General features: G+C 43.9%; 1 protein-coding gene and 3 non-coding genes across 4 annotated transcripts in view; all 4 read left to right on the forward strand.

Moving 5' to 3' along the window:
- ptcd3 (pentatricopeptide repeat domain 3) overlaps positions 1-16,235 on the forward strand; it is a 48,781-nt gene that overhangs the window by 22,624 nt on the left and 9,922 nt on the right. Inside the window, exons 13-17 of the mRNA XM_085975490.1 lie at positions 805-949; positions 2,595-2,645; positions 5,409-5,498; positions 6,885-6,913; positions 9,798-9,904. Of these exons, the coding sequence (XP_085831616.1) occupies positions 805-949; positions 2,595-2,645; positions 5,409-5,498; positions 6,885-6,913; positions 9,798-9,904 (422 nt within the window). The remainder of the gene's footprint in view (positions 1-804; positions 950-2,594; positions 2,646-5,408; positions 5,499-6,884; positions 6,914-9,797; positions 9,905-16,235) is intronic.
- Positions 2,174-2,311, forward strand: LOC147123660 (small nucleolar RNA SNORD94). The gene has a single exon (XR_015075165.1). It is a non-coding gene; the product is annotated as a small nucleolar RNA SNORD94 (small nucleolar RNA).
- On the forward strand, positions 3,230-3,368 carry LOC147123661 (small nucleolar RNA SNORD94). Its single transcript, XR_015075167.1, has one exon. It is a non-coding gene; the product is annotated as a small nucleolar RNA SNORD94 (small nucleolar RNA).
- On the forward strand, positions 7,130-7,268 carry LOC147123662 (small nucleolar RNA SNORD94). Its single transcript, XR_015075166.1, has one exon. It is a non-coding gene; the product is annotated as a small nucleolar RNA SNORD94 (small nucleolar RNA).

A 16,235-nucleotide genomic window follows, 5' to 3' on the forward strand; every position in this document is an offset into this window, starting at 1 on the left:
CTGAGGTTGTTGGGGTAATATAGAGGGCGCGACTGTATCTGACCTGCTTCATACCCGAATGCTTGATGCCACATGTTTCACTTCCCAGTCCTCACGTCTGCAAAATACTTGGATCCAGTTGGCCAAGTAAAATTAGTATTGTCATGGACTCTTCAACTTACTGAAGCTGAGGAAGGTGAACAACCAAAGAGAGAACTTCATAGAAGGCCCTCACAGCACCTCATTATCCCACTCCAAACTTTAGGCCCAGTCAGGTGAATTGCCTAGACCTTTCTCATCCTGATCCCATGCAATGAAAGCTATGAGGACATCAGGCTTAATATTACAATCTGCATGCTTGAGCCCTACTGATTGGGCACCATAGGAGACAATTCCTTGGGCTCAACGTGAGAACATTTTGTGCACTGTGACATGTCAAACAAATCGTGCACATTTCTGTACTTGCCACATGTAGGGTGATGTTTCTGCCTGAGTTTGGCATTATAAGGCGGTGAAAATGCTGGTTTCCAAGCGATAACTAATCACTTGCCCTGTCTACGTCCGTATTTTTATCTTCAATTCCTTTCATAGAATCATACAGCACAAAAGGAGGCCATTTGAAAGAGATATCCATTAGTTCCACTCCACTGCTCGTTCCCCATAACCATGCAAATTTTTCCCCTTTTTAAGTATGTGATATGTAATATCACCCTTTCATTGGTGTTGCTGCGGGGAATCTTTTAGATCCTGTGATGTGATATCAGCCTTTGATTAAGGTATTCGTGTTCCTTGATGAGCTCTTCCTTTGACTTTGTTTTAAAACAGGAGCTGCTGAAGCAAATGGCTGAACAAAAGGTGCAGCCGAACTTGTTAACTTTTAATTCTGCATTGAAGAGTCTCCGAAGGTGCGGTTCAATGGCCAGAGGACTTTCCCTGCAAATAATGAATGAAATGAAATCCCTAAATATTGGTAGGTAACTGAGCATTGTCCTTTTTAGATTTGTGTTACCCGCGTATCGCAGTATTTATTGGTGGTTATTTTGTATGTTGATGCTACAATAATTGAATTGTAAAAAGAATGACTGTATCTTGAATGCACAGCAACTTGGCCATATATCGCCGTTCCTTCATCGTCACTGGGTCAATATCCTGGAACTCCCTCCCTAACCGCGTCTTCACCACACTGACTGCAGCACTTCCAAGGAGGTGTCTCTCCTCGAGCAACGAGGGATGGGCATTAAATGCTGGCCTTCCAGTGACGTCTATAATCCCAAGAATGAATATTTTTTTATAAAAGGTTTCCTGGTCTGAGTTAGTTTGTCTCCGCTAGAGTAGCAACTGAACACTAGGCTGGAGAGGGAAAATCAGCCACTGTTCCCACTCCTGATTGCTACTCCGTGTCAATGTGGATGTTAACTGGATCAGGCTTGGGTTTGAATGGCTTGCCATCGTAGGTTCACATGAAGGTTGGGAACCTGGACTAGATTCTCTAGGGGTCTCGGCAGCGAAAATTAAAGAAGAAACACTTGACCATAGCACTGTTTACAAACTAGATCATTTTACTCAGGAAAGAGAATTGTCGGGGGGGTGGGGGGAGAATGGACTGGGAGTGAGTCTGATGTGCCAAACAACTTTGCGATGCAGCTCGGGTCTTTTTATGAAATTGTGAAATGCTTTGTTTCAATAGTCGTAGTAATCTCAGTCTCTCAAAGTGTAAACTGGATTAGGACGGATGCATCAATGTATATCCTAGTCGAACTCCCGTAGTCAAGATCAAGTGTAATCTTGAGGTGAAGTAGGGTTAGAGGACAGGGAATAATTGGACCAAGGAGCACGGGTCTAATTCAGTCCCCATTTCAAAGTAATACATTCTGTCCTATTTTGATTTTATATATTGTGTTAAATAGAAAAAACTTGCAGCAATTTGGACAGCAAAGTAGTAAAAGTTGGAGTTTCTCTGCATGTGAACCGAGGAGCTGGGATGTGCGAATCTGAGGTGCTAAAGCATCACCACTGATGGGAAGGTGTAATTACACCGTGGGAAGTTTACATGGGCCGTTTCCATTATAAATGATGTAGGAATTTATAATGGGGAAAGTGTGACCAAGGTTTTGTAGGCAGCAAGTGAAGATTTTTAATGTATTATAGATGTGTGTCTGTGTGTGTGTATAATGAATCTAAATAAATCTGTCTGCTGGCAATGATGATTGGCGCAGGGGTACGGACCTCAGCTGGATAATGGGAGCTGAGTGTGGATGTTTCTTGCTCGGCTTACATGTGGTGGGCTGTTTGAGAAGCGTCTACACGAGAAAAACGCCTAGATCTGAGCCAACGCTCTTGAGTTTTGAGTGTGACTTAACCTAAAGAAAGTGCCATCCTAAATTTGTTAACGTGATCCTTATTAAACTCATTTTGAACTATGGCGGTGTAAAGGTTTTGGTGGCTCTGATTGCCTGTATTTTAGCTGAATTTTACCTGTATTTTAGCTGAAGGTGCATCAGGCATCTCTCGGTTGTGGTCCATTTTTTCCTATTCTCTTTCCTTCGAGCATGAAACATATTCCAGTTCACTTGAGTTCTAACCATGTCCATTTTTTTTTAACTGTCCTTTTTTAGAACCAAGTTTGGCCACCTTCGATCACCTACTTGGTATATTCTACAAATCTGGTAAGTCAACACAGGCTAGAAACTGTGGCTCTTGGCATCATAAAGATAACCATAGTTATTGCCAGTAAGTGCAATAAACCATCACTCTGTGTGTATTATAAATATAGACTTTGTCCGCCGTTTAGCTTGCTCTTTGGTAGTGCTCCAAGTTCTGGTTGTGGAGCAGTAAACATCGAGAGCTGATGTATTTGGTTTCAAGAGTCTCTTCAATAGTAAGTGTGACACCATTCCTGTTCCAAAGGGGTGCTTTGATTAGCTTACAGGTTTGTGCCTTAGGATTTGTGGGTGTAACTGCACTGAAGCCTTTCCTTACATCGGGAGTTAATCCTATTGAGAGTCCTAAATAATAAAGGCAGCATATAGTGATGCCACAAGTCCAGGCCAGAATGGAGATGCTTGATGGGGGAAATTACCCAATCATGCCCAGACTGGGACTGATCTTTGTGTGTATAATTTGGATTATGTAACTATCAATGCATTTTTCTGGAGAAATATTTGAAAAGGAAACATTTAGTGGTTGTGTTAACTTGCTGTTTCACTAAAGTGACTGACTGCTGTGTGTTGTGGGCTGGTATGTGGAGCAGCTGGCAATGATGAGTGGCGCAGGGGTACAGACCTCAGCTGGATAATGGGAGCTGAGTGTGGGTGTTCTTTGTTTAGCCTACGTGTGGTGGGCTTTTCAAGAAGCATCTGCACGAAAGAAATCGCCTATGCCTGAGCCACTGCTGCTGTGATTTAAAAGCTGGATCTCTTAAGGCGTAATGTGTAGTCACAGTTTCAGTACAATAGAAACATAGGAGATGGGAGCAGGAGTAGGCCATTCGGCCCCTCGAGCCTGTTCCGCCATTCAATGAGATCATGGCTGATCATCCAAATTCAGTACCCTGTCCCTGCTTTCTCCCCATATCCCTTGATCCCTTTAGCCTTAAGAAATAACTCCTCCTTGAATATATTTAATGAATTGACCTCAACTGCCTTCTGTGGTAGAGAATTCCACAGGTTCACCACTCTCTAGGTGAAGAAATTCCTCCTCATCTCTGTCCTAAATGGCTTACCCCTTATCATTAGACTGTGACCCCTGGTTCTGAACTCCCCTGCCATCGGGAACATCCTTCCTGCATCCAGTCTGTCTAGTCCTGTTAGAATTTTATAAGTTTCAATGAGATCCCCTCTCATTCTTCTAAACTCTAGCGAATATAAGCCCAATCAACCCAATCTCCTCGTACGTCATTCCTGCCATCCCAGGTATCAGTCTGGTGAATCTTCGCTGCACTCCCTCCATGGCAAGAACATCCTTCCTCAGATAAGGTGACCAAAACTGCACACAATACTCAAGATGTGGTCTCACCAAGGCCCTGTACAACTGCAGCAACACATCCTTCCTCCTGTACTTGAATCCTCTCGCTATGAAGGCCAACATACCATTTGCCGCCTTAACCGCATGCTTACCTTCAGCGGTGGGTGGGTTGGGTAAGATATGAGATACTGTACCTCCATTGAGTTCATGCATCTTACGTGGAACAATGAATGCTAACAAGCGTGATTGACTGCATCACAAGATGGGTCTGGATAAACCCTTGGATTACCGAATATTGATATTGCTGTGTTTCCATTACATGTTGCTGTATATTAAATGAGTCCAGTGTCCTGACCATCTCCAAATGTACCTGCAACCCGTTAGTTATTGATGACCTTCCTTTTTGTAAAGGAATACTTCCTGTTATCGTAAATTCTCACAGGCTTAACTATCCCTCCTCTGGCAATAGAACAAAACAAACAGTCATGAGTACAGTGCTAAACTTCAGTGTGAGCTGAACCGGCCTTGACCGTCTTGGGGCTCAACTTGACGTCGTCAGCTCATTGCCCAAATTTCTCTGACATTTGGACAGACTACTGATTTGAAAGATGACGGGCAGAGAGAGATGCATTTTAAAATTATTGACTGACTGGGACACAGGAAGTTCAGATATATATCTTTTTAAACTCCACACAGCTGCCAATCAAATCTCTCTTCAAACAAAACCCACAGGATGTTTTCATTTGAATGCAAGTCTACTTAACTGACTCCATTATCTGTCCTGGATATAACATCTGTTCTGGGGCTTTTGCAGGCTGGGCCATTTTCCTTGGAGTGAATCTAGTTTATAACCAGAAAGAAACCAATAGCAAGATATGCCATAGAATTTTTTTTTCCGATTTTTGTAACGACTTCTTCCTGGATGGATTCTGGTTTGTGAAAGCTGGGATGCATTAAAAAAAACACACACATTGGCCATTTATATGCAAGTAGCTTCAGAAATTTAACTTCCATACGGATAAAAGGTTTTGAACCAGTGCTACATGAGCTATGTTTAATCGTTTGTTTTTGGTTAAAGATGAACATTTTTGACAAACAACTGTGCAAAGTGGGAGAAAATAAGTAGAAATGCGTATATAGTATTTGAAAGGGAAAAGAGTGTTTAATGCTTTATTGACCGTTGATCAGAGCTGATGTGTTGGTTGTTCTCTTAAATATCAATGAAAACACCCGAGACTGTTTACAGTATGATTTCCTCCACACCTGCTGTGCAGAGAAGTTCCTGATTCCAGCTTGGCATTTCTGGGCAAATTCATCTGTGTCTCAGTTTGCCTGCAGATTCAGGGTTTCACTTTCATTGATGGCGATCCAGGCAACCCAACACCTTCTGTAAAGATCTTTCTGTGCTTAAATGACACCCAGACTTCCCGACAGTGCGCTAATGTTTTCCCTTTTTATCCTCGCAGCCGCAGCTAGCCGGCCACGGACTGACATTATCTTTGAGGTGCTTGATGAGATGAAAGAGAAGCATTTTGAGACCCGGGATACTGATGATGGTACGTGAGGAGTAAAGTAAGCAACAGTAATTCGACCTGGGGTCGAACTGGAATTATTCAATCATCACTTTTTAATGTAAATCTGTTCGATAATTCCATCGGTGTTTGTTTTTGATATAATCTCGCTTGTTCCAGAATTGCTGACCGATTTGAGCTGTGCAGCAACACGTTGCAGTTTAACAGCACTTTAGGCAAGGTTTATCCAGTTAGTTAACATTAAAGGATTTTGATCTTTCATGCTCTTCATGTGCTCATTCCCTGAGGTGGTCGGTGGAGTGGGGGGGGGGGGGGAACAATATTACAATGCAAACTGAACTTCTTTTAAAACATGGTACCATAAAATCTGGTGTCTGTCACATGATTCTGTAACTTGCAAACCTGGGGGCTATGACCCTATATACCCGTTTAAATGAAATGCTACCTTTTTGGATTTTATGCACTGGTTACGTTTAGCTTTTTTTGCCACACAATGTTCCCACTAAGCTGTGCGCATGTGCGGCCGCGCAGTCATCTGCAAGGTGCCGCCCAGGCCGCTCTCAGGCTTTTCCATTGGAAATACTGCGCGTGCGCAGTAACTTGAAGGGGACCGCGCATTGACATAAACAGGCCACGCACAAAGTGCAGCTTAGAGGGAACATTGGTGCCACATCAGTGTCACTCGCTGCCTGTTGTGTGCCTTAGGCTGCACTACATTGGAATTGGATTAATACTACCCAAGCCTCTTTCGCACAGGATCCTTACTGCTAATGGAGACTAGGTCACTGAGGTTGAGAATAACGGTGAGGTAAATCAGGATGTAGCGATTGGATGATACGGAGAAGGGAATAGTGGGGGTAATGAGGATCTTGCAGCTGAGGGGTTCTGGGAGTGGGGATTAAAGATAGGGAAGTGCAGTTAACTTTGATCTCTAAGAAGGAAGGGCGTGTTGGATAGTATATGTGAAGATTAGACTGAATGAAAGACGCATTCATGTGCACTGACCAGTATCGATTAAAGGCGAGGGGAAAAAGTGTAAAGGAAAATGAGAGTTGACGACTCGAGGTGAGAGGGATTGCCCATCAGATGAAAAGCAATCCATGCATGGTAGCAAAAGTGCTATAGATACTCCTAACACCACCGTGGGGAGGAGTTTGTTTCAAGGGCAAATTGTACAAGGAGTGCTGCTGAAGTACCAGCTTGGCTCAGTTGGTAGCATTCTCACCTGTGAGCAAGAAGGTTGTGGGTTCAGCCTCACTGGAAAATTGGCGCTTTAATACAGTACTGAGGGTGTGCTGCATTGTGGAGGTGACATCTTTTGGATGAGTCACCATTGGTCCTGTCCATCGTTCCTCCCTCTACTAACGCCACTAACAAAAGATTAACTGGTCTTGTTTTCTTTCTCCGCAGTGCACTTCTTTACCAGCGCTATGAGACTGGTAAGTTCGCTGATGACTGCCTAGGTAATTTCCCCCATCAATCACGCCCAGACTGGGACTGATCTGTGTGCGCATAATTTGGATTATGTAACTATCTTCTACTCAATGCATTTTTCTGGAAAAATACTTGAAATGGAAACATTTAGTGGTTGTGTTAACTTGCTGTTTCACTAAAGTGACTGACTGCTGTGTGCCGTGGGCTGGTATGTGGAGCAGCTGGCAATGATGAGTGGCGCAGGGGTACGGACCTCAGCTGGATAATGGGAGCTGAGTGTGGGTGTTCTTTGTTTAGCCTACGTGTGGTGGGCTTTTCAAGAAGCATCTGCACGAAAGAAATCGCCTATGCCTGAGCCACTGCTGCTGTGATTTAAAAGCTGGATCTCTTGAGGCGTAATGTGTAGTCACAGTTTCAGTACAATCAGTGAGTGGGTTGGGTAAGATATGAGGTACTGTACCTCCATTGAGTTTGTGCATCTTGCACGGAACAATGAAAGCTAATGAGCGTGATTGACTGCAACACAAGATGGGTCTGGATAAACCCTTGGATTACAGAATATCAATATTGCTGTGTTTCCATTACATGTTGCTGTATATTAAATGAGTCCAGTGTCCTGACCATCTCCAAATGTACCTGCAACCCGTTAGTTATTGATAACCTTCCTTTTTGTAAAGGAATACTTCCTGTTATCGTAAATTCTCACAGGCTTAATGGTATACAAGTCTTAAGACACTTTATGAAGCATTGAGACAACTCAAGGATTATTGTAACCAACTGAAGCGATACAGAAACCTGTGTAGACTTTAGAAAAAGGCTACAGAGATCATTTCCGATTACTTGAGTTACAAAGCAGCTGAGGAAGCTATATCTATTCATTGGAAAAAGATGATTTAGACTGTAAAATGAGGGAAGCTGTTGACGTGGAGGAACATAAGAAATAGGAGCAGGAATAGGCCATTTGGCCCCTCGATCCTGCTCCGCCATTCAATAAGATCATGGCTGATCTTGGGCTCAAAGCCACTTCCCAGCCCGCTCCCCATAATCCTTCACTCCCTTATCTTGCAAAAATCTGTCTATCTCCACTTTAAATGTATTCAATGACCCAGCCTCCACAGCTCTCTGGGGCAGAGAATTCCACAGATTTACGACCCTCTGAGAGAAGAAATTCCTCCTCATCTCCGTTCTAAAAGGGCGACCCTTTATTCTGAAACTATGCCCCCGAGTTCTAGATTTCCCCACGAGGGGAAACATCCTCTCTGCATCTACCTTGTCAAGCCCCCTCAGTATATTATTATATGTTTCAATAAGATCACCTCTCATTCTTCTAAATTCCAATGAGTATAGGCCCAGCCTGCTCAACCTTTCCTCATAAGGCAACCCCCTCATCTCAGGAATCAACCGAGTGAATCGTCTCTGAACTGCCTCCAATGCAAGTATATCCTTCCTTAAATAAGGAGGCCAAAACTGTCCGCAATACTCAAGGTGTGGTCTCACCAATATCCTGTACAGTTGTAGCAGGACTTCCCTGCTTTTATACTCGAACCCCCTTGAAATAAAGGCCAACATTCCATTTGCCTTTTTGATTACTTGCTGTACCTGCATGCTAACTATTTGTGTTTCATGCACAAGGACCCCCAGGTCCCTCTGAACTATAGCATTTTGTAATCTCTCTCTATTTAAATAATAGTTTGCTTTTTTATTTTTCCTGCCAGCGGATAACCTCGCACTTTCCCACATTATACTCCATCTGCCAAATGTTTGCCCACTCACTTAGCCTGTCTATATCCCTTTGCAGATTCTTTGAGTCCTCTGCGCAACTTGCTTTCCCACCCATCTTTGTATCATCCGCAAACTTGGCTACATTACACTCGGTCCCTTCGTCCAAGTCATTAATGTAGATTGTAAATAGTTGAGGCCCCAGCACCGATCCTTGTGGCACCCCACTAGTTACCGTTTGCCAACCGGAAAATTACCCATTTATCCCGACTCTCTGCTTTCTGTTAGTTAGCCAATTCTCTATCCATCCATGCTGATATATTACCCCTAATTCCGTGAGCTCTTATCTTATGCAGTAACCTTTTATGTGGCACCTTATCGAATGCCTTCTGGAAATCCAAGTACACCACATCCACTGGTTCACCTTTGTCCACCCTGCTCGTTACCGCCTCAAAGAACTCCAGAAAATTTGTTAAACATAATTTCCCTTTCATAAAACCATGCTGACTCTGCTTGACTGCATTGTGATTTTCCAAATGCCCTAATTACTGCTTCCTTAATGAAGGACTCCAGCACTTTCCCAATGACAGATGTTAGGCTAACTAGTCTATAGTTTCCTGCTTTCTGTCTCCCTCCTTTCTTAAATAGGGGTGTTACATTTGCGGTTTTCCAATCCGTTGGGACCTCTCCAGAGTCCAGGGAATTTTGGTATATTGCAACCAATGCATCCACTATCTCTGCAGCCACTTCTTTGAAGAAAGTTTGTACAAATCTGGAATAGGAGAGGATGTCATTCTAAAATTAAGAATTATTTCATGTTTGGAGGTGACCTCTGGAACACTGCCACTGTATGTATTGGTTTAGCTGATGTATTTAACGGTAGATTGGATCAATTTCTCACTCGGCAAGTAGTAAAGGGTCAGTGGAGTTGGAACTGATCGGGGGTGGGAGGGAAGGTGGGCAGTAAGGTGGATAGATCTGTATAGTTGTCCAATTTGAAAATGCAACAAATGATAGGATGATCGTTGTGTGTAAGCTACTTTTTCAAATTCCTTAGTTTACAAAATGGTGTAGCAGAAATTCTGCGATCAGTGAGGTAGATTTAAATGCTGCAAAGTCTTGACACATTCAAGTTTAACATTTTTCTTTGTCTTGTTTCCCTCCTTGCAGTGTTTGGAATTGAAAGATCTTGAATTGGCGTACAGCTTACACAAGATTCTTGAAACTGGAAACAACTGGATATTATTGGGCGATTCTTATCAGCAAAGTATTTATTAGTAAGAGCGTTTGACATTTGTTTACCTGATATTAAGAGCTTGTAGACTTGGTAATCTGATACCTGGACCGCAGGCTCTGATGATGATGATTGACCAGTCAAGCCCAGGTCACCGGTGAAACGTGGAGCAGTAGGCCAATTATTGGAGCCTGGGATCCCTCCCCCTTGGCTCCAGGTAACCCTGCAAACCAGTGCCGTATTGGTATGGATGATCTTGGTTCTACCATCAATGTCAGGATGTACCAATTTTTTTTTTTTTACTCACTCAAGGATGTGGCTGTTGCCAATCTCCAGCTTCCCTGGGAAGGTGATTGGACAACTGAATGTCTTGTTTGGCCACTTCAGAGTCCACCACATTAGTGTGGGACTGAAGAGAGACACAGGCCAAACCGGGTAAGGCTGGCAGGTTTCCTTCCCTAAAGGACATTAGTGAACCACTTGGATTTTTATGACAATCTGACAGCTTCATGGTCACTTTTTTTTAATTGAATTCAAATTCTCAGGCTGCCCATGTGGGATTTGAACTCTATACATTTCTCTGGATTTATTAGTCCAGCCCACTGGATTGCTAGTCTAGTAATAGAACCCCTCCACTACCTTACCTGGTATATCTGTGCAACTGGGGTGCACAGTTTAAAATAAAAATTAAACTAGCAAAACTTGAGTTCGGCCATCCTGCTCCTTGAGTTTAAATCTAATTAAGAGTGTTTTTACAGTCGAATGGAGGATATTCTGAAGAAGTGAATGTTAAATACCTTGTGGGGGTGTTTTATGTTGGGAAGTGAAATTGAAGTGAAGAAATCCTGAATCTGAGGGGGATGATTAGTGGGAATTGCTTTAAATTGGGATGTTGTGCAGAGAATTGTTGTGAAACTTCTTGGAAAAGTAACAGATAAATCTTGAGTGAATTTGGTTGACTGTAAAACAACAACTTGCATTTATATAGCGCCTTTAACGTAGTAAAATGTCCCGCGGTGCTTCACGGGCATTATAAAACAAAATTCTGACAGAGCCACAGAAGGAGCGATTAGGACCGGTGACCAAAAGCTTGGTCAAAGAAGCAAGTTCTAAGGAGCGTCTTAAAGGAGGAGAGAGGTGTAGGGAATTCCAGAGCTTGTAGCCTAGGCGACTGAAGGCATGACCGCCAATGGTGGAGCGAAGGAAATCGGGGATGTGCAAGAAGCCAGAATTGAAGTGCAGAGAAAAGGAAAGGATTTTGGGCATCAGAAGAAACCCCCACAAGGTTAATTTAATTTTGGAGCCCAATTTAAAATTAGGAACCGAAAGTTTCACATTGAGAGTTATTTGGGAATTTTGTACATTGTTAATTTGGAGAATTTTAAAATTTTAGTTGCACCAAGCGCACAGACAGAATTGCAGCTTTTTTTTTTGCATTGGAGTTTGGCGATCGAGTGGTCGATATTCTGTTAACATAGAAACATAGAAGATAGGAGCAGGAGTAGGCCATTCAGCCCCTCGAGCCTGCTCCGCCATTCAATGCGATCATGGCTGATCATCCAAATTCAGTACCCTGTCCCTGCTTTCTCCCCATACCCCTTGATCCCTTTAGCCTTAAGAAATATATCCAACTCCTTCTTGAATATATTTAATGTATTGGCCTCTACTGCCTTCTGTGGTAGAGAATTCCACAGGTTCACCACTCTGGGTGAAGAAATTCCTCCTCATTTCTGTCCTAAATGGCCTACCCCTTATCCTTAGACTGTGATCCCTGGTTCTGGACTCCCCGACCATCGGGAACATCCTTCCTGCATCTAGTCTGTCCAGTCCTGTCAGAATTTTATAAGTTTCAATGAGATCCCCTCTCATTCTTCTAAACTCCAGCGAGTACAAGCCCAATTGACCCAATCTCTCCTCATACGTCATTCCTACCATCCCAGGTATCAGCCTGGTGAATCTTCGCGGAACTCCTTCCATGGCAAGAACATCCTTCCTCAGATAAGGCGACCAAAACTGCAAACACTACTCAAGATGTGGTCTCACCAAGGCCCTGTATAACTGCAGCAAGACATCCTTGTTCCTGTACTCAAACCCTCTCGCTACGAAGGCCAACATGCCATTTGCCTTCTTAACCGCCTGCTGCACCTGCATGCTTACCTTCAGCGACTGGTGCACAAGGACACCCAGGTCTCGTTGCACTTTCCCTTCTCCCAATCTACTGCCATTCAGATAATAATCTGCCTTCCTGTTTTTGCCACCAAAGTGGATAACCTCGCATTTATCCACGTTATATTGCATCTGCCATGCTTTTGCCCAATCACCCAACCTGTCCAAATCATCCTGGAGTTTCTCCGCATCCTCCACAGCACACACGCCCACCCAGCTTTGTGTCTGTGGTGTATGTGCCTTTAAGAGCCCCAGGTGTGCTGTAATGCCGGTAATTGCCACTCGGGCTATATAAGCCTGTATATTGTGTATATCCGTTAGAACCCCCCCCCCCCAGACTTTGCTTAGTAAATACCTATGAACCAACTCCTGTCTTCAGTGTCTTTATCAACACACGGACACGACAGTGGCGACGAAGTGGAAACGGACTTACCTGCAATTCGGCAGCACCTCAAGGACATCGATTCCTCGGGCGTCCAGAAGACTCAAGGAAGTGAGAGAAGCTGTGGTTTCACCAGCTGGCCAAGCTGGTGGCAGGTACTGCGCTAATCCTTCCTGGGCGTCAGGCTGGGGCTCCAGCGGCTGGCTCTACAGCTGAGACAGGCAGCAAAATCGGAGGCAAGCAATAATGGACTGGGAGGGAGCACTCGGGAGACGGCCGGCGCGGCAAGCAGGTCAGCGTTCAGACCTCCGGCGGGAACAAGTCTCCAACAGTAAATTTTTTTTTAAAAAGAACGGAAACCGCAGTAAACAGCGTTGTTATCGGCAGCAGCGGCAGGAAAGCGCGGGAAGCGCCATATCTTTGCTACAGAAAAGAAAAGTGCGGGAAGCGCCATATCTTTTCTGAAATGCCTAAGTCTGGTAATATTGATGCTTTTGATAGCGAAATAGAGGATTGGACCACATACGTGGAAAGAGTAGAGGTATATTGCACTGCAAATGGAATAGAAGATGAAAAAAAAGCTTCAGTACTTCTGAACTTAATGGGCGCAAAGACATACGGGCTGTTATGAAATTTAATCACTCCAGCCAAACCAAAGGACAAGAATTTTAAAGAAATTGTTGATACCCTGCAGGAGCACTTAAACCCAACACCGCTGCTGATAGCGGAACGATTCAAGTTCTTCAAGAGAAATCAACACAAGAATGAAAGTAACGCTGATTACCTAACCGAATTAAGAAAGCTATCAAAGTGCTGCCAATTCGGGGCAGGACTATCAGATTATCTTCGAGACAAATTCGTTTGCGGCCTCTTAAGTGAAGGAACACAAAGACTGCTTTCTGAAAAAGATTTAACATTGGACAAAGCTTTCAGTATGGCTGTATCATACGAAGCAGCAGCAAAAGGAGCTGCAGAGATACAACAAAAGACACAGGACTTCGGCACCCATGAAATGACACACGGTTTCGAAAGATGTTATCGCTGCGGCAGGTCCACCCATAACCAGAGGGACTGCTGGTTCAAGGACAAAGCATGCAGGCAATGCGGAAAGATTGGACACATTGCACGGGTATGCCGATCTGGACAAAATAAATCCACTGACAGAAAAAAAAAAAAATCAATAAAGAAAAGTACAGGAAGGTACAAGTGATGACGGACAGTAGCTCCGAAGATCAAAAGAGCGATAGCGACTTCGAAAACAAGAGACTAAGCTGTCTCAAATTACATAATGTACTTGCCAAAGATGATTACCAAACCATTTGGGTTACCCTCACAATAGCAGGGTCCCCAGTTAAAATGGAGCTAGATACAGGATCAGCTCTAACCGTAATAAATCGACGGGATTACAAGAGGCTATTTTCGCATATACCTCTAAAAGACACATCCATTATCTTGAAAACCTATACGGGGCAGAAAGTATACCCCAAAGGAAAAATAAGGGTGCCTGTTGTATACAACGGCAAAGAAATACAAAAGTTGTATTTATACATTCTACAAGATGGTGGTCCACCATTGTTGGGACGTGAATGGATCAGGAAGATACGTTTAGACTGGCACTCCATTCAGGCACTGATGGTGACCAGTAAGGAAAAAAACAATGATGACATCATACCTGAACGATTAAAAGACATCTTGGCCAACGCCAAAGAAGTGTTTCAAGAGAAACTAGGAACCTTGAAAGGCATCACCGCCTCAATAAAAGTGGAAGATGCAGCAATTCCTAAGTTTTTTAAGGCAAGACCGGTGCCATACGCAATTCGTCCAGCAGTCGAGGCAGAGCTGGAGAATTTAGAAAAAGCAGGCGTATTATCCAAAATAGATTGGAGCGAATGGGCAACACCCATCGTTCCAGTCATGAAAAAAGCATTGAATAAAGATAAATCTGAAGAACAGAGAAAAATTCGCATCTGTGGTGACTTCAAGGTGACTGTAAACCCGGTCCTTCACACAGTACAGTGTCCTCTTCTGAGGATAGAAGATATTTTCGCCTCACTATCCGGAGGGAAACGTTTCACCAAAATTGACTTGGTACAGGCATATCTACAGATGGAGGTTGAGGAGGCTTCTTAAAAAGTATCTCACGATAAACACACACAAAGGCCTGTACCAGTACAATCGACTGGTTTTTGGAGTAGCATCAGCTCCAGCTATCTGGCAAAGAGCTATGGAGCAAGTCCTGCAAGGGATTCCGGGGACTCAATGCTACCTAGACGACATCCTTGTAACAGGAGAAAACGACAACGAGCACCTTGCCAATTTGGAGCAGGTGCTCACTAGGCTAAAAGAACGGGGCCTACGAGCGAATCGCCCCCCAAGTGCGAATTTTTCCAAAATCAGATATATTGTGACCAGATAATTAATAATGAAGGGTTGCATAAGTCACCTGAAAAAATTGAAGCGGTTACAAAAGCCCCAGCACCTGAAAATGTTTCACAATTAAGGTCGTTCCTGGGATTAATAAATTACTATCATAAATTTTTACCGAACTTATCAACTCTTCTACACCCTCTTAATGAACTGCTACAAACAGGAGTAATTTGGAAATGGAACGAAGACTGTAAACGTGCCTTCCATAAATTCAAAGACTTAATCACATCCGAAGAAGTTTTGGCTCATTACAACCCATCACTGCCAATCAGACTGGCGTGCGATGCATCCCCTTACGGCATAGGAGCAGTATTATCCCATAAATTCCCTGATGGCTCAGAACGGCCGATAGCTTTTGCGTCACGCTCATTAAACTCAGCTGAGCGTAACTGCCCAAATCGACAGGGAAGCACTCAGCCTGGTATGGGGAATGAAGAAGTTCAACCATTACCTACACGGACAAAAATTTACCTTGTTGACTGACCATCAACCCCTCATCTCCATATTCAACCCTAAAAAAGGTGTTCCCATTATGACAGCGCAAAGGCTACAGAGGTGGTCCCTTTTTCTAGGGGCACACCAATACAACATAGAATACAAAGGGTCAAAACAGCATGGGAATGCTGACGGTTTATCGCGCCTACCGTTGCCAACGGTAGAAGAGGCACCTACAGTAGACCCAGTAGAGATGTTCCACTCTACCATAGTGGAATGTCTACCAGTGACAAATTCTGCCGTTGAAAGGGAGACAAGAAATGACCCGACTCTCTCTCACGGGTCTACGATTTAACAGTGAAGGGATGGCCAGCACATGGCGAACCACTGTTGCCAGCATTCTCGCAAAGAAGAGAACAGCTGTCAGTGTGCCGAGGAACCTTGATGTGTGGATCCAGAGTGGTGATTCCACCCAAATGCCAGGATAAAGTGCTAAAGGAGCTTCACGAGGGGCATCTGGGTGGAGTGAAAATGAAGAACCTAGCTAGGGCGTTTGTATGGTGGCCAGGTATCGATGGAGACATCGAAGAAATGACCAAGAGCTGCCTAGGATGCCAGAAGGTCCAAAACGCTCCACCACAAGCCCCTCTACATCCATGGGAGTGGCCCTCATCTCCCTGGCAAAGGGTGCACATCGACTTTGCTGGTCCATTTATGGACTCAATGTTCTTAATCGCGGTTGATGCACACTCCAAGTGGCCTGAGGTAATAAATATGTCCTCCACCACCACGGAAAAAACCATCACAGTATTAAGGACCATATTCGCCAGGAATGGGCTGCCGGAACAGATATGTTCTGATAATGGACCGCAATTTGTGTCCGAAGAATTCAGAAAGTTCTTAAAAAAAACAATGGGGTTAAGCACTACACGTCCGCCCCATACCATCCCGCCACCAATGGATT

Source organism: Somniosus microcephalus, chromosome 2 (assembly GCF_052327205.1).
Source record: "Somniosus microcephalus isolate GS21.2 chromosome 2, FLI_Smic_1.0, whole genome shotgun sequence".
NCBI lineage: Eukaryota > Metazoa > Chordata > Chondrichthyes > Squaliformes > Somniosidae > Somniosus > Somniosus microcephalus.